This window comes from Pollachius pollachius (assembly GCF_949987615.1).
Source record: "Pollachius pollachius genome assembly, chromosome: 17".
NCBI lineage: Eukaryota > Metazoa > Chordata > Actinopteri > Gadiformes > Gadidae > Pollachius > Pollachius pollachius.
In genome coordinates, this window is record NC_136950.1 from 3,279,839 (window position 1) to 3,304,444 (window position 24,606).

At 46.8% G+C, this 24,606-nt stretch overlaps 2 protein-coding genes across 5 annotated transcripts in view; both read left to right on the plus strand.

The window, feature by feature from the left end:
- The window catches only part of arhgap29a (Rho GTPase activating protein 29a), a 44,521-nt gene extending 23,050 nt beyond the window's left edge, over nucleotides 1-21,471 (plus strand). For 3 of the 4 annotated variants that reach the window (XM_079754857.1, XM_079754858.1, XM_079754860.1), the window contains 15 exons: nucleotides 24-134; nucleotides 302-382; nucleotides 1,646-1,846; nucleotides 1,958-2,095; nucleotides 2,503-2,669; nucleotides 4,305-4,477; nucleotides 5,488-5,616; nucleotides 14,328-14,426; nucleotides 15,166-15,332; nucleotides 16,824-17,012; nucleotides 17,128-17,265; nucleotides 17,643-17,896; nucleotides 18,423-18,741; nucleotides 19,132-19,249; nucleotides 19,482-21,471. In XM_079754857.1, coding sequence (XP_079610983.1) covers nucleotides 24-134; nucleotides 302-382; nucleotides 1,646-1,846; nucleotides 1,958-2,095; nucleotides 2,503-2,669; nucleotides 4,305-4,477; nucleotides 5,488-5,616; nucleotides 14,328-14,426; nucleotides 15,166-15,332; nucleotides 16,824-17,012; nucleotides 17,128-17,265; nucleotides 17,643-17,896; nucleotides 18,423-18,741; nucleotides 19,132-19,249; nucleotides 19,482-20,458 — 3,261 coding nt within the window. In that variant the 3' untranslated portion in view covers nucleotides 20,459-21,471. The remainder of the gene's footprint in view (nucleotides 1-23; nucleotides 135-301; nucleotides 383-1,645; nucleotides 1,847-1,957; nucleotides 2,096-2,502; nucleotides 2,670-4,304; nucleotides 4,478-5,487; nucleotides 5,617-14,327; nucleotides 14,427-15,165; nucleotides 15,333-16,823; nucleotides 17,013-17,127; nucleotides 17,266-17,642; nucleotides 17,897-18,422; nucleotides 18,742-19,131; nucleotides 19,250-19,481) is intronic. The other variant, XM_079754859.1, reaches the window with a different exon arrangement.
- Nucleotides 21,472-22,557: 1,086 nt separating this feature from the next.
- The window catches only part of LOC307088548 (retinal-specific phospholipid-transporting ATPase ABCA4-like), a gene marked incomplete at its 5' end in the record, with an annotated part of 58,095 nt that continues 56,046 nt past the window's right edge, over nucleotides 22,558-24,606 (plus strand). Inside the window, 4 exons of the mRNA XM_079754479.1 lie at nucleotides 22,558-22,623; nucleotides 23,081-23,174; nucleotides 23,270-23,411; nucleotides 24,071-24,210. Coding sequence (XP_079610605.1) covers nucleotides 22,558-22,623; nucleotides 23,081-23,174; nucleotides 23,270-23,411; nucleotides 24,071-24,210 — 442 coding nt within the window. The remainder of the gene's footprint in view (nucleotides 22,624-23,080; nucleotides 23,175-23,269; nucleotides 23,412-24,070; nucleotides 24,211-24,606) is intronic.

Here is a 24,606-nt window from a genome sequence, read left to right on the forward strand (position 1 = left end):
GACTTATAGTTCTTCTTTTCAAGGAGTTCATGGCCTTCCGCGAGATCTACATGTCAGCATTCAGAAACGACATTGAGTACAGCCAGCTCCTGCTTCACACTGCGGCCGTACTCCAAAGCAACAAGTTCGTCCTGGTGGGTCCTTCCTTCACGTCACATCTCCAGCTCGCTTCACCTATTCCCTGTTTTGAACATCACACTGTTGACGCTCAACCACTCTCCAATCAAACACTTACCGAGTGTGTGTGTGTGTGTGTGTGTGTGTGTGTGTGTGTGTGTGTGTGCGTGTGTGTCCATTGTAGCCTCTGCAGACCCGAAAGTCTGAGCTGGACAAACTGCGGAAAGAGGTGAAGGAGCAATGGCAGAGAGAGCAGAAGAGAATGGTAGGTTGAACGTCACATTTGGAAAGATCAATCTCTACCCCATTGGAAGTTTATCGTTAATAAGCATAGCCACCCCCTCAGACCCCTCCTACTTATTGTATGTCGTACGTCCTGGCACTTAATGTACTCACTTATTGTATGTCGTACCTCCTTTCACTTAATGTACGCACTTATTGTATGTCGTACGTCCTGGCACTTAATGTACGCACTTATTGTATGTTGTACTTAGTTATAGAAATTAGTTGTTTAGGGTCTTATCTTAGCTATCTTTGTTGTATACAGGGAATGGGTTAACCTAGTGATTGTTAGTGCTGGGCACTTGGTTCTATGAACCTCCTTATTGACAAATGTACTTATTGTAAGTCACTTTGGATAAAAGCGTCTGCTAAATGCCCTGAATGTAAATGTCATTTAGAGAAACTAAGCAAACCCGCAGAGGCCATGTGTAAAAATTCAATGACACTCCATGGCCCAGTACTTAAGTTGCCCTTCAGCAGAACTACAGGATATATAATTATAAGTGAGTATTGAGGTGGATTTAAGGGACTTTTGTACCCCGACGTATGAGGCTGTTGGATTCATGAAGAGCATTCTCCAGGCCTTAGCGTCGTAATTTGACTTGGCTATCCCAAAATTCTTTGCCGCTTTTATGTTTTCTGCTCATTCATTTGTAGATGAGCTGGTGTGCTTGGCTGTAATCGGACTGTGACCGATTCAAATCTTGCCAAGCTCCAGGCTTCACATTTGCTTCTGAGACATTGTGGTGTGAATGGTTCATGGTGGATCAGGGTCTTCAGTATGCCAGGTTCTGTTGACACAACAAACCCCAATGGTCTGTCCCTGGTCAGAAGGAATGTTCTGCTGATTTCATTTGAACTGATAACAGGACCAGGAGGGGTGCCTGCTTTTGAATCGTTTGTTGTCACATAAGGCTACTGCATGTCAGCTTATTCTCTTTTCCAGGGATAGATAGTTAATACTTCATAATGCTTTACTAAAGGGATGTTTTCCTTTTTCTCTTTACGGAGAAATAGATGGGTATAAACAAACATAGACTTTGCCTGAGGCAGCATGCAGATAATTGTATGAACATTTAATGTATGTATACAAATGTATATACAGGCGTACACATCAATGTATACAGATTGTGTTTGTGCAAAGTCATACATGCATAAGTAGTAAGGATAAGTAAGGAGTAAGTAAGTGTGGAACAATGAGAATTAAGGTGTGTGTGTGTGTGTGTGTGTGTGTCTGCGTGTGCAGCACGATGCGGACAGCGCCCTGAGGAAGGCGCGCCTCCTGCGGGGCCAGCGGCAGGAGGAGCACCAGAAGGCCCGCGCCTCCACGTGCCGCGCGGAGGAGGAGCTACAGCAGCAGCTGCCCCTGCAGCAGGGCGGGGCCGGGGGCCCCGTGGGGGCCAAGCTGGACAAGAAGAGGAGGCTGGAGGAGGAGGCGCTGCAGAGGGTAACAGGCCATAGACACAACATCATCTGGCAACGTCCCATATGTGGCTATGTGGATATGCGTCCATGTTATCCGGTCGTATTATTGAGTTCTCTCCCCTGTGTGTGTCAGGCGGAGGAGGCCCGGGAACACTGCAGGGCGTGTCAGATGGACGTTGGCGTGAAGAGGGCCGACATGGCCGCCACCAAGAGCCTGATCCTCAGCCAGCTGCGGGAGATGGTCTTCCAGTGTGACCTCACCCTCAAGGCCGTGAGTCCAGTCCCTGTTCTCAGAGGACCTCTTCAACCCCGGGGGGGCACCACTGTGACCCCCTGGACGACTCTTACACCACTCAACGGAATATATTCGGGGCTCAAAGAGCCAAAGAGCTGATTGGCTCCTATCTGCAGGGAGAGGAGCCAATTTTGTTGCCTGCCCAGCAGAACACCTGTGTTTCACTGCCCCTTCAGAGCACCCATTTGAGAAGATGCAGTCGTCCTTTCCCGTTGTAATGCCAGCAAATATTGGGCAACGCTGGAGCTCAGTTGCCGAGGCTGTCAATCAATTAATTGAGAGAAACAAGTTCAACATAATCAGTTTGCCAACCAAAATGTCTATGTGGACGTGTGAATGGATAAGCAGTGGGCTGATATTGTTTGGTGTCTCTGGTCGCCCAGGTGACGGTGAACTGGTTCCAGCTGCAGCAAGCCCAGGTGGTGTCGCTGCCCGTCAACCACCAGAGCCTGTGTGAGCGGGCGAAGCTGTACGAGCCGGGCCAGCGCTACGTCCAGTACGTCAGCAGCCTGCCCGCCAGCCCCGACGCCTCCTCTGAGCTCAAGGCAGGGTGAGCTATACACACAGGCACACACACACAAGCACGCACACACACATACGTACGCACGCAAGCAGGCACACACGCATGCACCACATAAGCACACACGCAGACAACAACATGCAGGCACTCATACACACACACACAAAACCACGCGCTGGCACACCCACACGCAGGCACTCACCACACGTACACCCACACACACAACAACACAAATGTAATGTATTCTAGTTAGTCTTTTATGTTGTCTTTCTTTTAATGTGCATTGTAGCACTTTGAGGTCATTAAGTTGATGTAAAGTGCGTTATAAATCAAATTTATTATTATTATTATAAATGCACTCACACGCACACCCACACACACAACCACACACATGCACACACACACATACAGGCACTCACGCGCACACACACAAAGGGCACTCACACACACAGCCACACACAGGCACTCACACGCAAACACACACAGACAACCCCACCCAGGCCCTAACACACACTGGCCCCTTGGTGCTTGCAGAATAAGGCAGAAGGGCCCCTGCCACACCGGGGGCCCTTGGTGAGGTCTGATGGGGGTAAGAGGACGGAGGGGAACAGTGTTGTTGTGGAGAGGGTCTCCCCCAGTGAGCGTGGGCTGGGGGTCTTCCTGAGGAAGCGGTGGTCAGTGGAGGAGACATCGGGGAGGGGAAAGCTTTGGGCTCTGCGGCGTGTTGCTCCGCCACCGTGTGTGGCACGTACCAGGTTCAACAACACACGCACGGATATACCATTACATCATCGGTTCACTCAAAAGCTTTTTATTTAAGGTTTACTTATTAGTAATTTATCATAATTACCTTCTCCATTTAAATAGCTAGCTAATTATCTAGTCATTCAGAAGTTTATTATTGTTTATAGTTTATTGTTGCAATTCTAAGAGGGCATCTAATTTTGTGACCCAGTAATGTGTGAATCCTGTTGTAGCCTAGAGAATGTTTTCCTTTGTCATTTTTATTGTTAAGTTTTGTTTGCAGTCACCAAGGCATCACAAACACACGCACTGCACATGCGCACAAACGCACATGCACACACACATGCACACACCAAGCAGGTGGCCATAAGAGAAAGCTTTGTTCTCAGAACGTTCACCTCTCGGCCGACCCTAATCGCTTCTGATCAAAAGAATGAAGCATGAGAGTCAGGAAATGAGCACACACTGGTCTTTAAGTGGTTAATTATAGACCACTGGGTCAGATATATTGTGAGAAGGACTCTCATCTTGCCCCCATGTTACAAAGCATTGAAGGGGTTATGAAACACCTTTACAAGCACCTTTTGTCACTCAACTGATTATATTTTCTACTTTGATCTTACTATGGGGTGTATGGTAATATCATTCTTTATTTTATTGAAAAAGATTCCTTATAATTATTATAATATAGACAGTTCTAATTTAGTTTGTGATTTGAGCTCACAATTCCGGAACATTGCCTTCCTGAAAGCCATTAAACCACTGGTTACATCTACTCGTATGTAAGGCTGCTCAAATAAACAACAATGTATGCAATTAAACAATCCGATGACAAACACCACTTTTTTACCGCTCATTCGCTGCTCATGACTACCAGCGAGTCTTTTCTCATGGCCTTACGTTGTCGGATGTACTCCTCAGGTCTGTGTTCTCCAAGCGACCGTTGACCGGAAGCCATTCTTCTCAATGCAACCTCTCCCCTGCGGGTTCCGGGCCCGCCGACTGCCTCAGCGCAGACGAGGTGGACAGCCCCGTCCACGCGCGGCCCGCCAAGATCTCGGAGCGCTGCGGCAACAGCAGCATAGACAACCAAGGTGGGCACCTTCAGTTCTTTCTGACCTGAGGATGAGACCTCCTCACAATGGATGAACCAGGATACTTTCAACAGTAGCCTCAGCTCAGCTCAGAAGCTCCCTTTATTAGCTAACTTATTAACTTAGTCGGTTTTTTATTTGTAAATCATTACAAATAAAATTAGGGCAAAAGACTAACTATTTGTAACCTTAATTGTTGTAAATGTGAGTGCAAGTACCCTGGAATGTGAAACAACAACCAATGTGTTTTACACCATCTATATTGACCCTGATTGATACTGGGACTCCCAGCGGCTTTAAGGAGCAAGCTCTTTTGTTTGGTGATAGCATGTCGTTGGCAAGAGCCGTTGTTTTTGTTTAACCCTTAGGTCTTCATTGATCAGTATTTGAAAAGCATGACACATGGTTAAGGGTTTAGATACGTGGTAACCTTCTGTGGTGAAGGGAAGGAAGCTGCCTGAATATTACTCGGAAATAAACAACAGGGTGTTGACCATCCTTAGCCAAGACTTTTATGGGGGTTTCAAGTGGGTTTCAACAGAGCATTTAAGACTAATCAGCCGTTGTTACAAGACAATGGTAATGTTTGAGATGGGAGGCAGTGAGAGAGAGAGCGAGAGAGAGAGAGAGAGAGAGAGAGAGAGAGAGAGATCCAGCTTAATCCAAATGCCCAAACTTGACATTGGCAAACATCGCTAAACAACTCTGATTTGCAATCTCTAATTTTGTTTTTTGCATTGAATAAATAATACAGAAGCAGATAATACATTTGCTTACTAATTTCTCCAGACATACAGATATTTGTGCTCAGACTGTTATCAAATCATAATACTGATGTAAGACTTTTTTCTGGGATCGTCGGAACTCAGAAAGGGCAGTTTCTGTTATTTGTGACAACTTGTAACAGTGTCGTTACAAGCGAATGAATCAGCGAAACTTAATCGAATGATTAATCCACAAAGGAGAATGCCGGTTTCTTTCCTAAGCGTTGTGTGGTTCTGTTTGGACAGCTCTGAGGATCCAGGGCCCGTTCAGACCCTGGGCCTCGGCCAGTCAGAGCGGAGGGATGTGCAGCGACTCGGAGAGCGCTGGAGGAAGCAGCGAGTCGCGCTCCATGGACTCTCCCACCGCCAGCCCCGGTAAGGCCCCAATACTGACCAGAACGTCATTATAAACCCCTAAGGCCCCAATACTGACCAGTACGTCATTATAAACCCCTAAGGCCCCAATACTGACCAGTACGTCATTATAAACCACTAAGGCCCCAATACTGACCAGTACGTCATTATAAACCCCTAAGGCCCCAATACTGACCAGTACGTCATTATAAACCACTAAGGCCCCAATACTGACCAGAACGTCATTATAAACCACCAAGGCCCCAATACTGACCAGTACGTCATTATAAACCACTAAGGCCCCAATACTGACCAGTACGTCATTATAAACCACTAAGGCCCCAATACTGACCAGTACGTCATTATAAACCACTAAGGCCCCAATACTGACCAGAACGTCATTATAAACCACTAAGGCCCCAATACTGACCAGTACGTCATTATAAACCACTAGGGCCCCAATACTGACCAGTACGTCATTATAAACCACTAAGGCCCCAATACTGACCAGAACGTCATTATAAACCACTAAGGCCCCAATACTGACCAGTACGTCATTATAAACCACTAAGGCCCCAATACTGACCAGTACGTCATTATAAACCCCTAAGGCCCCAATACTGACCAGTACGTCATTATAAACCACTAAGGCCCCAATACTGACCAGTACGTCATTATAAACCACTAGGGCCCCAATACTGACCAGAACGTCATTATAAACCCCTAAGGCCCCAATACTGACCAGTACGTCATTATAAACCACTAGGGCCCCAATACTGACCAGTACGTCATTATAAACCCCTAAGGCCCCAATACTGACCAGTACGTCATTATAAACCACTAAGGCCCCAATACTGACCAGTACGTCATTATAAACCACTAAGGCCCCAATACTGACCAGTACGTCATTATAAACCACTAAGGCCCCAATACTGACCAGTACGTCATTATAAACCCCTAAGGCCCCAATACTGACCAGTACGTCATTATAAACCACTAAGGCCCCAATACTGACCAGTACGTCATTATAAACCACTAAGGCCCCAATACTGACCAGTACGTCATTATAAACCACTAAGGCCCCAATACTGACCAGTACGTCATTATAAACCACTAAGGCCCCAATACTGACCAGTACGTCATTATAAACCACTAAGGCCCCAATACTGACCAGTACGTCATTATAAACCACTAAGGCCCCAATACTGACCAGTACGTCATTATAAACCACTAAGGCCCCAATACTGACCAGAACGTCATTATAAACCACTAAGGCCCCAATACTGACCAGTACGTCATTATAAACCACTAGGGCCCCAATACTGACCAGTACGTCATTATAAACCACTAAGGCCCCAATACTGACCAGAACGTCATTATAAACCACTAAGGCCCCAATACTGACCAGTACGTCATTATAAACCACTAAGGCCCCAATACTGACCAGTACGTCATTATAAACCCCTAAGGCCCCAATACTGACCAGTACGTCATTATAAACCACTAAGGCCCCAATACTGACCAGTACGTCATTATAAACCACTAGGGCCCCAATACTGACCAGAACGTCATTATAAACCCCTAAGGCCCCAATACTGACCAGTACGTCATTATAAACCACTAGGGCCCCAATACTGACCAGTACGTCATTATAAACCCCTAAGGCCCCAATACTGACCAGTACGTCATTATAAACCACTAAGGCCCCAATACTGACCAGTACGTCATTATAAACCACTAAGGCCCCAATACTGACCAGTACGTCATTATAAACCACTAAGGCCCCAATACTGACCAGTACGTCATTATAAACCCCTAAGGCCCCAATACTGACCAGTACGTCATTATAAACCACTAAGGCCCCAATACTGACCAGTACGTCATTATAAACCACTAAGGCCCCAATACTGACCAGTACGTCATTATAAACCACTAAGGCCCCAATACTGACCAGTACGTCATTATAAACCACTAAGGCCCCAATACTGACCAGAACGTCATTATAAACCACTAAGGCCCCAATACTGACCAGTACGTCATTATAAACCACTAAGGCCCCAATACTGACCAGTACGTCATTATAAACCCCTAAGGCCCCAATACTGACCAGTACGTCATTATAAACCCCTAAGGCCCCAATACTGACCAGTACGTCATTATAAACCACTAAGGCCCCAATACTGACCAGTACGTCATTATAAACCACTAAGGCCCCAATACTGACCAGTACGTCATTATAAACCACTAAGGCCCCAATACTGACCAGTACGTCATTATAAACCACTAAGGCCCCAATACTGACCAGTACGTCATTATAAACCACTAAGGCCCCAATACTGACCAGTACGTCATTATAAACCACTAAGGCCCCAATACTGACCAGAACGTCATTATAAACCACCAAGGCCCCAATACTGACCAGTACGTCATTATAAACCACTAAGGCCCCAATACTGACCAGTACGTCATTATAAACCACCAAGGCCCCAATACTGACCAGTACGTCATTATAAACCACTAAGGCCCCAATACTGACCAGTACGTCATTATAAACCACCAAGGCCCCAATACTGACCAGTACGTCATTATAAACCACTAAGGCCCCAATACTGACCAGTACGTCATTATAAACCCCTAAGGCCCCAATACTGACCAGTACGTCATTATAAACCCCTAAGGCCCCAATACTGACCAGTACGTCATTATAAACCACTAAGGCCCCAATACTGACCAGAACGTCATTATAAACCCCTAAGGCCCCAATACTGACCAGTACGTCATTATAAACCACTAAGGCCCCAATACTGACCAGTACGTCATTATAAACCCCTAAGGCCCCAATACTGACCAGTACGTCATTATAAACCCCTAAGGCCCCAATACTGACCAGTACGTCATTATAAACCACTAAGGCCCCAATACTGACCAGAACGTCATTATAAACCCCTAAGGCCCCAATACTGACCAGTACGTCATTATAAACCACTAAGGCCCCAATACTGACCAGTACGTCATTATAAACCCCTAAGGCCCCAATACTGACCAGTACGTCATTATAAACCCCTAAGGCCCCAATACTGACCAGTACGTCATTATAAACCACTAAGGCCCCAATACTGACCAGTACGTCATTATAAACCACTAAGGCCCCAATACTGACCAGAACGTCATTATAAACCACTAAGGCCCCAATACTGACCAGTACGTCATTATAAACCCCTAAGGCCCCAATACTGACCAGAACGTCATTATAAACCCCTAAGGCCCCAATACTGACCAGTACGTCATTATAAACCACTAAGGCCCCAATACTGACCAGTACGTCATTATAAACCCCTAAGGCCCCAATACTGACCAGTACGTCATTATAAACCCCTAAGGCCCCAATACTGACCAGTACGTCATTATAAACCACTAAGGCCCCAATACTGACCAGTACGTCATTATAAACCCCTAAGGCCCCAATACTGACCAGTACGTCATTATAAACCACTAAGGCCCCAATACTGACCAGTACGTCATTATAAACCACTAAGGCCCCAATACTGACCAGTACGTCATTATAAACCCCTAAGGCCCCAATACTGACCAGAACGTCATTATAAACCACTAAGGCCCCAATACTGACCAGTACGTCATTATAAACCACTAAGGCCCCAATACTGACCAGTACGTCATTATAAACCACTAAGGCCCCAATACTGACCAGTACGTCATTATAAACCACTAAGGCCCCAATACTGACCAGAACGTCATTATAAACCACTAAGGCCCCAATACTGACCAGTACGTCATTATAAACCACTAAGGCCCCAATACTGACCAGTACGTCATTATAAACCACTAAGGCCCCAATACTGACCAGTACGTCATTATAAACCACTAAGGCCCCAATACTGACCAGTACGTCATTATAAACCACTAAGGCCCCAATACTGACCAGTACGTCATCATAAACCACTAAGGCCCCAATACTGACCAGTACGTCATTATAAACCACTAAGGCCCCAATACTGACCAGTACGTCATTATAAACCACTAAGGCCCAAATACTGACCAGTACGTCATCATAAACCACTAAGGCCCCAATACTGACCAGTACGTCATCATAAACCACTAAGGCCCCAATACTGACTAGTACGTCATTATAAACCACTAAGTGTCAGTTACTGACCAGTACGTCATTATAAACCACTAAGTGTCAGTTACTGACCAGTACTTCATTATAAACCACTAAGTGTCAGTTACTGACCAATGCTTCATTATAAAACACTAAGTGTCAGATACTGAACAGTACTTCATTATAAACCACTAAGTGTCAGTTACTGACCAGTACTTCCTTATAAACCACTAAGTGTCTGTCGTGACTTATTTTGCGGTTAATCAAAATATTCACGGTCTTTAGGGATTGTGGCCTTTTAGACACGCTAGCTCCTTTGATTCCAAAAATAAAAGTCAGGGATCGTCCGTTAGCTTTACATTATTTATTTCACCGAAAAAAGAAAACATGAGGGATCAACATAAACCTTTTCTAACATATATATCAAAAGGGGCTGTCACTGAGCGGTTAAAAAACTGTACCACTTCCCGTCTACCTATTCACCTGTGCCTCCTCTCCTAAATACACACAGGTGCGCTTCATTAACCAAAATACGGCATCCCCAGCATGTCAAATGCAAAATATGTTTTTACTAAATGAAAACAGTTAACTCAAATAACCAAGCCAAAACCATCTTGCATATTAATAAATAAATCAAACATTATATCAAACCAAAAATGGCTCTAACATACCAGCCCCTAATTGCTTATTACATAGCAATTACTCCAATTATTATACATCTTGGAGCCATTATAACTAAATATAGGACATCTGTCCCATGCAAATTGTATACTTTAGTCCATTATCTGTAAATCCAGAAAGATCAGTAGTGGGTGTGTGTATGTGTGTCAGGTCCTTGTTCTTCTAGAGATCTTAATCCTGGGGTCCGGAACATTAAAGTCTTATAGCCCCTCATCCAGCAGTCAGAGGTGCACTTGACTGAAAGAAAGGGCCTTAAAAGACTCAGTCGGCTGCCTCCAGTAGCAAACAAAGCTTTGTTATTGGTCTTTGGATGATGTTGGTCTTGGTTTTAACAAAGACACTGTGTACAAGTCCCTTTGCCCCTGGAAGGGCCTTGACTACACGTCCGAGTAGCCAAGAGTTCCTCTGTGCATTGTCGTCAATTATCACGACAATATCTCCAGAAGTGAAATTCCTTTTGATTTTATTCCATTTGTGCCTTTCCTGCATAAGTGGAACGTATTCCCTAGTCCATCGTTTTCAGAACAGGTCTGCCAGGTATTGAACCTGTCTCCACCTCCTGTGTGAGTATAGGTCCTCTCTCTGGAACAGTCCGGCGGGCATTATTGGAAATGTTTTCAATTGAAGTAAATGATTCAGAGTTAGAGGTTCAAGGTCGTTCGGGTCATTTGTCAACGTTGTGATTGGCCTATCATTCATGATAGCTTCGACCTCACACAAGGCTGTCTGTAGAGCCTCATCGTCCAATGTTTGTTCCTTTAAGATGGAGTACAGAATCTTTTTGACCAATCGAATGAGTCTCTCCCACACTCCGCGGTGGTGAGGTCCTGAGGGAGGGTTGAATGTCCAGTCAATTCCTTCTTTGAATAATGCTCTTTGGATTTTGTCATTGTCCAGTCATTTCATAGATTTCCGCCAACTCCTTTTGTGCTCCATTAAAGTTAGTGCCTTGATCTGACTGGATAACTTTTATTGGTCCTCGGCAACAGATGGGTAGCATTAATGCATGAGTCTGTGTTTAGGGAACTGGCCACTTCCAGATGGACAGCTCGACTGCTACTAATCCATTTTGTCAGCTTGAATCCACCAAGAGAACAGATTTCTCTTAGGCTTTTAACAAGTTCTATTGCTTGTTTCTCTGTTGTTACTGACTTCAAGCAGTCATCAACGTAGAAGTTGGACTTGACTGTGCCAGCCAAGGGCGTAGGAACCGGGGGGGACGGAGGGGACGTGTCCCCTCCAATATTGGAGACAGGCACGTTTGTCCCACCTAAAAATTATACCGGGGGGAGAAAAATATTTTATTTTATTTTGAAAGCGCAACACAGCGTCTTGTCACCGCTTCTTATTCTAAAAAACTGGATGATTGAGCGTGCAATTAAAGAATTGATTTGATATTTATCAGTTCATTGCTGCCATTCAAAATGTGTTTTTCTTTACATTTACAAATGTATCTTTTTAGTAGAATAAAATATATTTGTGAATTTTTTCAGTGTAGTTAATTTATGACATATTTCTGTTCAAACCATTAACGGATCTGTCAGGTTTCCGATATGTGTCCCCCCCAATGTTAAACTCATTCCTACGCCCCTGGTGCCAGCTATGTCTCCATCAAATTGATCACTGTTACTGACCAATGCTTCATTATAAAAGTATCAAACATGTTCCTATCCAGTCAGAGTACATCAGATGATGCTTTGGGTTTATGGCAGCACGGATGCACAGAGTCCCCTTCCTTGTATCTGAGAATATTTTATAGGCCTTTATATAAAATAAAAATAGTTCACATTCTGATTTGACTTTCACAAAGCATGTCCCATAATGTGGTCATTCAAGCAACCGATACCAGCATGGAAAAGTGAGACTACGCAAAAGAGTGAACCACAGCTTCCAAACTGCCTGATTGAGTTTCAGTGTTAGTCAGTTTGCTTTCTGTTCTAGAGAAAAGGGACTTGTGTTGTAGCTGATATCTCGATAGAGTATGCTAGGTCTGAGAGTCTTTGTGCAGTTATCTTCATCTTATCTCTCCTTCATGCTGGGCGGCTGTTTGTTTTAATGGCTTTGCTGTGAAAGTATGTTTACCAGAGATACAAGAAGAGCAGCAGACTTTACTATGGGCTAAAAGCTTGATTGGTGCTCGCCCAGTAAAGCAGCAGGGTGTTTTCTGGAAACCTCTGAACATTTCATCTAGCAAAACACTTTGTTGAGGGTTCTGTTTGTGATTTGATATATCTAGCTGTGTTATAAAAACAAGGCCACCTTGGTGATGACACACACATACACGCATCCACATAACCTAACGCTTTTTAGCCGCAATGTGTGCAGGGTGGTATTTGTGTGTTTGTGTGTGTATCCCAGTTGCTATGGTACCAAAGTGTCCCAATGCAATGTTATCCTAGCCATCGTGTTCCAACAGATGTGGGTTAGATACGGCAGCACACGCTTCCAAACTTGGCAGTCAACAGTGGTCACAAAAATGTTGGGAGTGTCTGTGTGCATCACTCTCGCTGGTGGTTGTACATCGATGTTGCTAAGATCGGGCTCCCCGGTGGTTCACTGGGTAGAGAGCGTACCATTAAGTCCCAGTCCTTACCGCAGCGACCCAGGTTAGATTCCTGCCCGGCCCACGATCCTCTGCTGCATTTTTTCCTATCTATCTCCCATGCCTAATTGTCTTACTCACTCTACAATAAAAAGGATGAAACCTTAAAAAAAAATCTTTAAAAAACAATGTTGTTAAGACATGTTTATCATGACAAGGATTTTAAAGGCGCCTAACAGAAATAATTATTTTTCAAGATTCCCCCGCGCTAACTTGAGATCCAAGTTACGACTTGGATCTCAAAAACAAGGTGCAATCTAATCAGAAGCACTTCTGTGGTTGTTTCTGATGTGACCTCGCCAGTTTGTTTAGGGAAACCGAATACCGTATAAAGTATGTCTGTTTTACCTAATAAGTTGTTTGAGTAAGTATAAGGTTATTGTTGCTGCATGTGTGTTCTGCAATCACATGAGCTGCATGTGATTACAGTTGAATCACGATGGATCATTTGCTAATCTTCATGAATCTAAATGTCTCCCATTCCTGCCCTCCTCTGTTATGCTAATTCCTATGCACTATGGCTGCATTCCTTGCGGCTAATGGTAGTTGTCACCTTATTGTACATGTTTTATTGCAATGCTACAGCTGTCCGCTCTGCACCAATTGCAATCCCTACCATACTGAAAAGGGGGTTCCCCTCTTTTGAAGCCTTTTGTCATGGTCTCTTTTTAACTCCCACCTTTGAGTTCTCCTTTTTCTCCATCACTCTGTAAGGGTTATAGGGCCGGGGCTACCCACCAAACCGTCTCTTTGAAGAAGTCGTTTGAGAGCTCCGAGACTGAAATTGTCAAAGTACATCAATTTGAAAAAAACATACTCCAATTAAATCAAAGTGGGGGTGAAATCGGTTAACAAGACCTGTTTAATCACTCCACTTTTTGGAGTTGTTTTCCGTGTTGGTGGCTTGTGTTGTTTCACTGTTGAGTATGTATAGATGTTTCAAAATGGCGGATACGAAGGCCAAGTTAGCCCCGCCCCCCCCACCCCTCCCCTTACTGTTCCATTTCAGACCTCCACAAACTGAACTTGACCTCCATAACCTTGCAAGTCATCCCTGATTGGTAGAATGGCATTATTGGCAATGGAAAGATGAGTGATGAAACAATCACTCATCTGAGTGATGGAACAATCACCCCCCCCATATTACCAACTTGAAGTCGACCACACCCCCACAGCACCTAAAGCCAATCCCATAAAGTGGGGTCCTGTCAGTGTACGAGTGACGGGCAGATGCAGGGACAGCATAGCAACAAGCAACACTAGGCCTTTACACACTGCTGCTGTGTAGCCTGGCCATGAGGATTAACTGGTGCATGTGGTCCTGTTCAGGGGACTTCAAGAGGAGGCTCCCACGGACCCCCTCCACGGGCACCATGTCCTCTGCAGACGACCTGGATGAGAGGGAGCCCCTGTCCCCCTTTGAGAGCGGTAGGTGCTGCGGACGCCATTGATTTAGAACCATGTTATATACCTGGACTAGAGAGGGCCCCTGTCCCCGCCCCTATGAGAGCGGTTGCTAGAGACCTGCTGCCAGGCTCACTGCATTACTATTCTTTTTCTTCTCGAATGAAGGTGGAAATCCCAACAGTAAGGATAAATGCAGTTTGAAATCTGGATATATGCTGGCATGATATTGTGCTCCTCTGCAGTGTAGACACCATTGGAGGAAGCATCACTGTTTACATTGTAGTATCTGGTCTTACACCGTTTACGCTTTCAATGAAACTGCGTTTGACTGTCCTTGATATCTATCGATGGCAAAAGCAGCCCTGCCTTATTTAAGTGTGTTGTCCGATGTGTCAGGGCAGACGACGACAGCAGGAGGGTTGAGCCACTGAATGTCTTAAGAACAGGCGCTCCTGTTGAATAGAAACATTAAGTCATACTGGGCCTTTGCCGTCTGTAATTCCACAGACGGTTAAGTATGGCTCATGAGTAGATGTCTGCAAAGGCTGTTAGAGTAATCAGTCTTTTGTTCTCTAATCCCCGGGGGAGGTATAACAGGTATATCAGCTTTAATCGTTTTTGGCTCTCACATGTAGTTCATAGTGCTGCTACAGAAGGTGGGTCGATAAAAAGGTATTCTACTGGCAACATAACATACATTCCCCCCCCCCCCCCCCACCCTTCTTGTGTCCCATGGCCCCACTGTGCGCTGCTCCTCCAGGTCTGAACATGGACATGGGGACGGAGATGGCCAGCTCCCCGGGGCCCTTCCGGAACACCCAGATGTCCAAGGCGGCCCAGACACACAAGCTCAGGAAGCTGCGCGCCCCGTCCAAGTGCCGCGAGTGTGACAGCCTGGTGGTGTTCCACGGAGCCGAGTGCGAGGAGGTGAGCCGGGTGGACCTAGTTCACCTGGGGGGCGCACAGCGGGGAACTTACACTACCGCCCAAAGGTTTGGGGTCATCCAGAAAATGTCATGTTTTCCATGAAGTTTTCAGCAGGGCTAACATAATTGACGTTTTCTAATCATCAATTAGCCTTTCAACACTATAAGCTCAACAATGTACCATTAGAACATTCGAGGGATGGTTGCCGGAAATGGGCCTCTGTACACCTATGTAGATATCCCAGTAAAAATCAGCCGTTTCCAGCTAGAATAGTCATTTACCACCATTACCATTTAATGTTATCTTCATTCAAAAAATAACAACATTTCTAAGTTACCCCGAACTTTTGAACAGTAGTGTAAATCAAGCATTAACTAAGGGATCAGAGGGTGAACAGCAGCTGGGCGTCTACATTTAGTTTAACGGGGCTGTAGGGACGATTTGAGAGTTGTAAAGAGGAGAGTGAGCGGATAGCAAGACTTAAAAAATACAACAACCCCCCCCCTACCTTCATGTAATACCACTCAACAGTCCGGCATCATCTAAAAACAAAATGGTCTCATACGGGGAGGGCGTACTCTACCAGAAGAGATATTCTCACAGCACATAGCACTCACGAATAGCTGACAGACTTCTGGGCCACTCTAACAAGCTACACGTAAATAGTAGCCTGAGAGTCTGACCTACAGCAGCAGTGTTTTGGCTCTCTGGAATGTCTCTGCTTATTCACTTTGATTCAGCAAAACTTTATTAAAAAGATCCACCAGCACCCACTCCAACCCGGCGATAAAGAAAGTGAGCAGTGATGTTTAGATTGGCCCTGTGCCCCCCCAGGGGACCCCTCGGCCAATAGACTGCAGTCTGGGCAACACACAGTGGAAAATAAGGATCTCTGTTTGTCTTCTGAGGTCTGTCCCTGTTTCCCAAAGCCCTGTGGTTCTCACCCGCTACTCTGCCCTAGCAAGATCCAGTTTCACTCCATTTCTTTGGAAGGTTTGAGATCAGATGCATTGAGCATTACCGTAAATTATTTGACTGAAGCCTGTCCACCAAACAACAGCCTCAGCCTGAACAATCTCTAGACTAGCACCCAAAGTAAATCGTCAATCTGTTAACTCAGCTTATAATTAAATATTTCAGCACTAATAAAGGCGGTGTTTTGGCAGAAATTGACTTTTGAATACTAAACTGCAATATTCATATCAAATGAGAACTAAATAGGATTTTTATGGTGCTGTTCCTGTTGATGAAGTTAAGTTGTTAGTTGAAACTTCAAAACATTTCTATATTGTTTTCTCTTGCTCTGAGCTAATGGTAGAATGGAACAATAACATATTTACCACTTGTTTAATTTACAGGGTCAGCCAAAAATGTAAAAGCCGTACCACGCGGTTTTTCTACATTAATTGTTTTAACATTTATAAAGAAATCAGATTTTAAACTCTGGCGTTAAAACGGTGTGTGACTGATCAAGTTTGTGTGCCGCCCCAGTGCTCCTTGGCCTGCCATAAGAAGTGTCTGGAGACTTTGGCCATCCAGTGTGGCCACAAGAAGCTACAGGGGAGACTGCATCTGTTCGGCATCGACTTCACGCAGGCCTCCAAGGACAGCCCGGACGGAGTGCCCTTCATCATCAGGAAGTGCACCTCGGAGATCGAGGCCAGGGCGCTCAACCTGAAGGTAGGGAGGGATGCTTTTACTGGTCAACTCATTCAAATGAATGGGGTTGAAGCCGATTGTTGTCGCTGTAGTTCTACTCCTGCTCACTGCTCTTGTCGTCATGGTTACCCTGAAGGGGATCTACCGAGTGAACGGCGCCAAGTCCCGCGTGGAGAAGCTGTGCCAGGCGTTTGAGAACGGCAAGGACCTGGTGGAGCTGTCGGACCTCTACCCCCACGACATCAGCAACGTGCTGAAGCTCTACCTGAGACAGGTGGGCTGCTGCTGTGTACCACTACTACTGCTACTACTACTACTGTGTAACTAATGCTGCTGGGATCAGGCGGGTGTGGAGCAGTGATGAAACCTTTATATCATGACGGCTGCTTGAGTTGGAGGGCGTGGTCGGAAACCCCCCCAAAATACATTCAGCTGCATCTGTATCTTAATGTGTAATTCAAATGTATTCCCCCCCCCCCCTCCGTACGCACACACACGCCCACACAGACAGACAGATTAAACATCATCTCCTTTATCTGGCTAAGTAATAACATTAACGAAGCTAGTGAGACAAGCCCGGCGTGTGGCGTGAGAAAATCTGAGCTCCCGTGATAACATGTCGCCTGTGTTCTCACCGCCCCCCCCCCTCAGCTCCCAGAGCCCCTCATCCTGTTCCGCTACTACAACGACTTCATCGGCCTGGCCAAGGAGAGCCAGGCGGTAATCATAGAGGAGCTGGAGGCCTCGCGGCACAGCCCCCTCCCGGAGACCCCTTCGTCTCTGCCCCCGCCCCCGCAGGTCAGCGTGGAGCTCAACCGGGTCCTCTTCAAGATCAAGGACCTCCTCCGGCAGCTCCCCACCACCTACTACAAGACCCTGCAGTTCATCATCCAGCACCTGCACAGGTACGCCTGCTCGTGGACAGGGAGCAGGCCCGTGAAGCACACACTTTGATTTATTACTTGCTCATTCATAGGCCGCTCTACTGAGCAGAGTAGCAAAGTGGCATTTGCCTGTTGGACATCTCATTCTGGAGGATGAGGCGAGGATTGAACCAGCATCGACTTCATCTAACGTCATGGGTCGAGGCCCATGTTTTCACCGGCTGTTATCTGCTGTTACAAAGGATTACATTTAGAGGATCCTGCTGCCGCTTTTATTCAAAGCAACTTACAACCATTCATTCACACATCGCACATCGACGGCAGTGTCAACCACGCAGGGCGACAGCCAGCTTGTCAAGAGTAGTCAGGGTGAGGCGTCAGGGTCCCTGAGCAAGGCGTCTTGCTCTGGGACACATCGAGAGGCTGAGGATGGAACTAGAAACCTTCCGGTTACCAGTCCTCCTGAGCTACTGCCACCCCAAAACATCTGTAGCATGAGACGTAGCAACGCCTGGACTCCCTTCTTACCCACCGCTCTCCCCCCCAGGGTGTCGGAGCGCGCCGAGGAGAACAAGATGACGGCCAGCAACCTGGGCATCATCTTCGGCCCCACGCTGGTCAAACCCCGGCAGGCTGACGCCGAGGTGTCCCTCTCCTCGCTGGTGGACTACCCCTACCAGGCCCTCATCGTGGAGCTGCTGGTCCGCAACTACCAGATGATCTTCGACACGCCCCTCAGCCCCCTGCCGGGCAGCGGTGGAGCAGGTGGAGGAGGAGGTGGAGGAGGAGGTGGAGGCTCGGCCCAGCCCCGCCTCAAGCCTCAGCAGCTGAGCAGACACTCCAAGTCCCTGGGGGACATCAAGGAGGTGGATGTTGTTTTAGGATGGTTTCACATTGTTGCTTATGTCCCAGTGCTGCATACGCCAAAGACACAGCTTTACAATGAATATAGATAATACTGAACAATAATACACATATACTATGAACATTATACATTTTAATTGTTCATCGGAAATGCTAACTACCTTGGAAGGAAATTTGTTTTATTGCAGAGCTGGATTAGTGCTCCATAAAGTAGGATTAATCATGGAATTATAGTGTAATCAATCAATAATCAACAGTACAGTTGTTTTGTTACTTTTTAATATTCCATAATACATGTAACTGCAGCAAAATAGAAGGTAATGCTTTGATAAAGAATGTCCACCAAAGCTCATTGTGTGTATGTTGTTCTCTACATTGTCTCCCCATTCCAGCAGAGCTCCAAGGTGTACAAGAGGCATTCCTCCATCATCCCCTCCTCTCATCTTTTGGCTGAGGTCAAGGAGACCATGCCAGGGCTTGACAGGACAGACAGGACAGACTTTGAACCTGGTCAGTGCTGGAAATACTAGATTCTCTGCTTATGCGTGTGTGTGTGTGTGTGTGTGTGTGTGCGTGTGCGTGTGCGCGTGTGCGTGTGTGTCTGCATTGACCAAACACTTAATTACATACTTCCTTTAGACTCTCAGAGAACTTCCCACCCCGTTCGAGCATTACGCCCCTATTGAGTGAATGATATGTTCCAGCAGTCCATCAGCCTCATGTCTCTCTCCTCTCCCCTCAGCTCCAGACACCGACTCCACAGCCTCGGCCAACGGGGCGGTGCTGCAGGGCGTCTCCCACCCACGGCCTGCCGGCCTCAGCCGCTCCTGCCACGGGGGCGTGTCCCGCGTCCAGCTGCGCCACACGCGCAACAAGGTCTACTCCCGGCCCGCCAGCGTGCCCGCGGACCGGGCGCCGCCCCCCAACTCGCACTCCCACCTGGACAACAACCACGGGCCCCAGAGCGCGGCGGCCCTGGAGACGGGGCCGCGCCCCATGGAGGAGGAGGAGGAGGAGGAGGAGGAGGAGGAGGAGCCACGCGGGGACCTCGACGGCCCCAAGTCCCGGGCCAGCTCGCGCTACCGCAGCACACTCATCGACACACACACACTGCGCCGCACCTGGGACCGGCAGTACAAGCAGCACGGTGACGGGGCCCCCAGGACTACCATAGGGGCCCCGGCCTGTGGCTCCCCGCCGGCCGAGGGCCTGGTCCTGCCCGGCTCGGGGCCCCCCGGGTGCCTCGCCGCCGGCCCCCTGGGGGGCCCCGGCCGGCAGTACGCCGTGGCGGTGAGGCCCGGCAGGACTCTGAGGAGGGAGGACAACGTGGACGAGCAGAGCCTGGGGGCCGCCCCCTTCAGGGCCCCCCGGACCCTCAGGCCCCCCCCGGGGACCTTCTACAAACCCCCATCTACCGGCGCCCGCGCCAAGCTGCTGGGGAGCTCTTCACAGGCCCACAGCGCAGAAGAGGAGGACGACGACGACGACGAAGAGGAGCTTGGGATTGAGATCGAGGCGTCGGTGGATGAGCCCCAGGATGACGATGAGGAGGAGGAGGAGGAGGAGGAGGAGGAGGAGGAGGACGCGGAGCGGGAGTCACGCTCCTCCTCCAGCTCAAGCCCTGAGGAGCTGGGGCAGGGCCAGGCGCGACCCCTGTACCAGAGGCTCCGGCCCCGGCGGCTCCAGGAGGTGGAGCACCGCGAGGCCCACTTTGTGTGAAGGCGTGGGGGTCACGGCCTTAACGGGCCTGGTTCACCCAGCGGCCGTCCGGCCTCCCTCTTGGCGCTCACATTAGCCAGTGGATTAGGCCCCTTTGGGCTTTAGAGGCTGGGTCCTCCCAATTCTGTGCCATATATTGTATAAGAGGACAACAAAAGGACTGAAGACTGAGAGGAAAAATGTGTGTGGAAACATTTGTTTAGCTATTATATATAGTCATATCACTTCCCGAAAGGCAAAACAGAATGCACTTATTAAACATTTGCTTCAGCTCACCGTCAAACAGACATTTGATTGACCCATCACTATGCTTACTACTCGCTGGCCCCTAGCCAGACAATATTTATAACCCTCATTGTTTTTTAAAGAAGTGCAATTACATTTGACTTAAATATTTTTTGTATTCTTTATTGGTCATTATGTGTGAATTGTTTATGTATACCAAAAAAGTATGATTTGAACTGTTACAACGATATTAGCCACTGCATTCAAGAACAGGTCGGGTGCACTTCGCTTGGCTGATGATCCTCTATCTTTTAAACAAAAACAATTCTACTTAGGGTAAAACAAATGTTTATACTGTGCTACTTTTTATCCAATCATTTCAGTGAGAACTTGTGTATGAAGCGATATAAGCTGTTGATGTTACAGTACGTTGTCCCGAGTGACATTCGCAAGGGTGACATGCCACAAGTTGGAGAGGTGTGTGTCACTTTATTTTATATATCGTTGACCATAAAATGAAAAATAGTCTTTAGAAATGGAGATCCGTTTTATGAAGAGATTTTTTTGCTTGTTTAAATATGAGAACATATCTCTTTTTAATGTGTCAAAAGCCAAAGTGGTTTCTCCCCAAGACCATTTGAATTGTATCAATATCCATAATCTCACCAGGTGGTCACTATATAGAGATGTATGTGTCATGTCAAATGGTATCTGTTTTTCATGGAAATCTGCTCGGTTGACACAATGTTTAATTACGTTTTGTTTGAAATGCAAATTAGGTACATAAAGCAAACGCCTTTTTGTAAGTTATTAAAAAATGTGTCAACCTCAAACAGTGGCAATTGTTAACTTTTTTCACCCTCAATATCTTATAACTAAGATATATAACTTATAAGATATATTTAGTTTACTAGTGTATAGCAGTGATCCATAACCTGCGGCTTCTACAGGTGGTATGCTCCATTCAAAGCAACAGGTTGGTGGATTTAGAGAAAGAGATTAAACCAATCTGCTTAACTATTCACACGGTCTGGGCAGACGAGCTAAGGGAGCCTGTATCACTACAGGCAGTGATGTATGTTATGGATCATTACAGCAGCGATGACTGATTTCCTCTGAGGTAAGGTCTTCATATCGGTCCGTGTGCAGATCAATGTCTTCTTTTACGCAATGTAACGGGATTGTGTGGTTGGCGACATGAGACGCAGTCATGGATAATGTCCCAAGACACTCCCACGTCGCTCATATTTAGCAAAGATGATCACAATGTTTGATAGTATATTGTACAATACGAAATATGATCAGTAGATAATTATTTAGCTATGACCACCAACACGATGTGTATTTTTATAATGTACATTTGTGGTCTGAAGTTATACCAGGTGAAGTGTGTTGAGCGTGTGGCTCCATGCCAGCCACAAGACTGATCTACATTCACATTTCATATTCGTTCATTGTATACCAACATGCTTCAGCATAACCCGGTGTCAGACACGCCCGGTGTCACTGTTTTCAGGTAAAAGGTATATACTTTCACTTCCTTATCAAATTATTTTAATAGGCTAATGACATGATTGGCCATGTTAAGAATCGCAGTGACCTGCAAACAATCGTCACAGATGAGCAGCCGCCATGTTGGAGCAGGATTTGGTTACCAAAGTTATTTCACTCAACAATGTTGACTTCAAATTGAAAACCAGCCACTGCCCTAGACCAAGGGGAGGTGAGGAGGTGCTTCACAGAGCCTTTGAAGCACCTCCACACCAAGGGGAGGTGAAGAGTAGCTTCACGGAGCCTATGAACGCTGCAGGGGGGGTTGGATGCAGGTCTTTGGTGCGGTGGTGATCCCTTTTGGGGGGTGAGAGGGACGAGCCATGGGGGTCGGCTACCAGGTGAAGCTCCTCCTGTGGAAGAACTGGACCATTCGCAAGAGACAGAAGGTGATCTTTTCCTTGTCTTGAATAGTGAATAGAACAAAGACACTGATAATGCTGTTTGAAAAGTGATTTGAAGTTGTGGTGAATTGTACTTAGCAATCCGATCAATCATAGGTTTGGTAGGGCCTGCATGCTTAGCTCCAGATACATGCATGTTCAAAAGGACAAAAAGGAGACACCTTAAAAGATACTCTCATTTTAGGACTTATAATTATGAATGTACTAGCGTCAGAAATCCGATTATTTCAAATGTACATACAGAAGATCTAAATCAGAATTTTACTGACATTACTCTAAATGTTCTGTAAATAAACGGTAATCTCCCACGGCAATGGATTGAATGTAGGTTAACTGTTTTCCTCTTCTCAAACACGGCTTTTAGACAGCGGCAAAGGAAAGCATTTGAATCAACACTGAGAAATGCTACGTGGTCCGAGGCTGACAGCTGCTTCTCCTCTAGGGTCGGTTCTTCATGGAGATCATGTGGCCTGTGATGCTGTTCATAGGACTGGTGTGGTTGAGAGGAGCCCATCCCCCGTACCGCCAACACGAATGTAGGCAGCATGCCCTTCCTTATGGTGTGTGTCTCCACACAAGGGCCTTCACACCTTAACGCCTCTACCTTCCTCCCATGGGGCGCTGGTTTCAGGCCACTTCCCCAACAAGGCCATGCCCTCCGCTGGAGTCCTACCATGGATCCTGGGGATCTTCTGCAACGCCAACAACCCCTGCTTCCAGTACCCCACCCGCGGTGAAGCCCCAGGGCTGGTGTCCAACTACAACAACTCCATGTGAGCATCGCCCGACCCCTCAGCCTCCCCCCTGGAGCCCTCAACCCCAAAGGCCGCATGGCGTCCCATTCAGACAGTCTGAGGCCAGTTAAGAAGCAGTGTGGCATCATAGCGACTCAGACAGAGCATGGGTCTTCATCAGCGGCGCTGGGGGGGCTCGAGGTCTTCACTTTCAGATATGGATGTGTAAGCGTGTTTAGTGTCTGTGTGTCTGTGCATTTGTTGGATCGTGAATGTATTCAAGGGCCTGACTTTCGTTTGAATCTTGCGTTAAGAACTAGGCTACATACCAAAAAATGGTTCATTACATGAGGAGGGGTGGGTTTTAGCATTCACTCTAGGTGCGTTTACACATGTGCTGACCATGTATAAGTGGGAGTCTAGATGTTTCATGTGAGGCCTATTATCCATGTTGCTCTGGACGCAACAAGATATTTATTTCCCTTGCTGTCCTGAAGGTAAGATTTAAGAGCTATTATTTATTGTAATTGGTTAAAAATGCTAGAGTATACGGTTGGCTATTAGTAGGTGAAAGGTTCTGGGAGAATGTCCATTTGAAGTTTACTGCGCCGCTGCATTATCAGGTCCGTTCTGGCATGCCTGTGTGACTCTGAGTTCAGTCTTAGTGAGTCGGTTCTTCCCTGTCCTCCCCCCACCAGATTTGCCAGGTTCTACTCGGATGCCCAGGACATTTTGTTCAGCCAGCCGGAGTTCCTTCAGCTGGGCCGTCTCTGGAGAGAACTAACAGCCATGAGCACCTTCATTGACACACTGCGCACCCACCCTGAACAGATGGCAGGTCAGTGGTCTCTCCCTGTGCACCCACCCTCAATGGGTGGCAGGTCAGTGGTCTCTCCCTGGGCACCCACCCTCAATGGGTGGCAGGTCAGTGGTCTCTCCCTGCTGCTTCAACCACCGGCACCACCGCACAGCTATGACCTCATTGTTTCAGGACGTCGGACATGGGCGTTCAGCTGAGTCATGAGATCGGGGGAGGGGGGGTAGAGACTTACATGATCCCAGGAGGAAGAAGGGGCTAAAACATCCACTTCTTAGATTCATGTAAAGCAGGAGCTGGTCAACGTAGAAGGTCAGTTCCAGAGAACTGAGAATATTTACTAAATTATGTGGTTTGAAGTAAAGGTACAGGTTTTACCCCTCCATCATCTAGTGCTTGCGTTTTAAATAAAAGTTC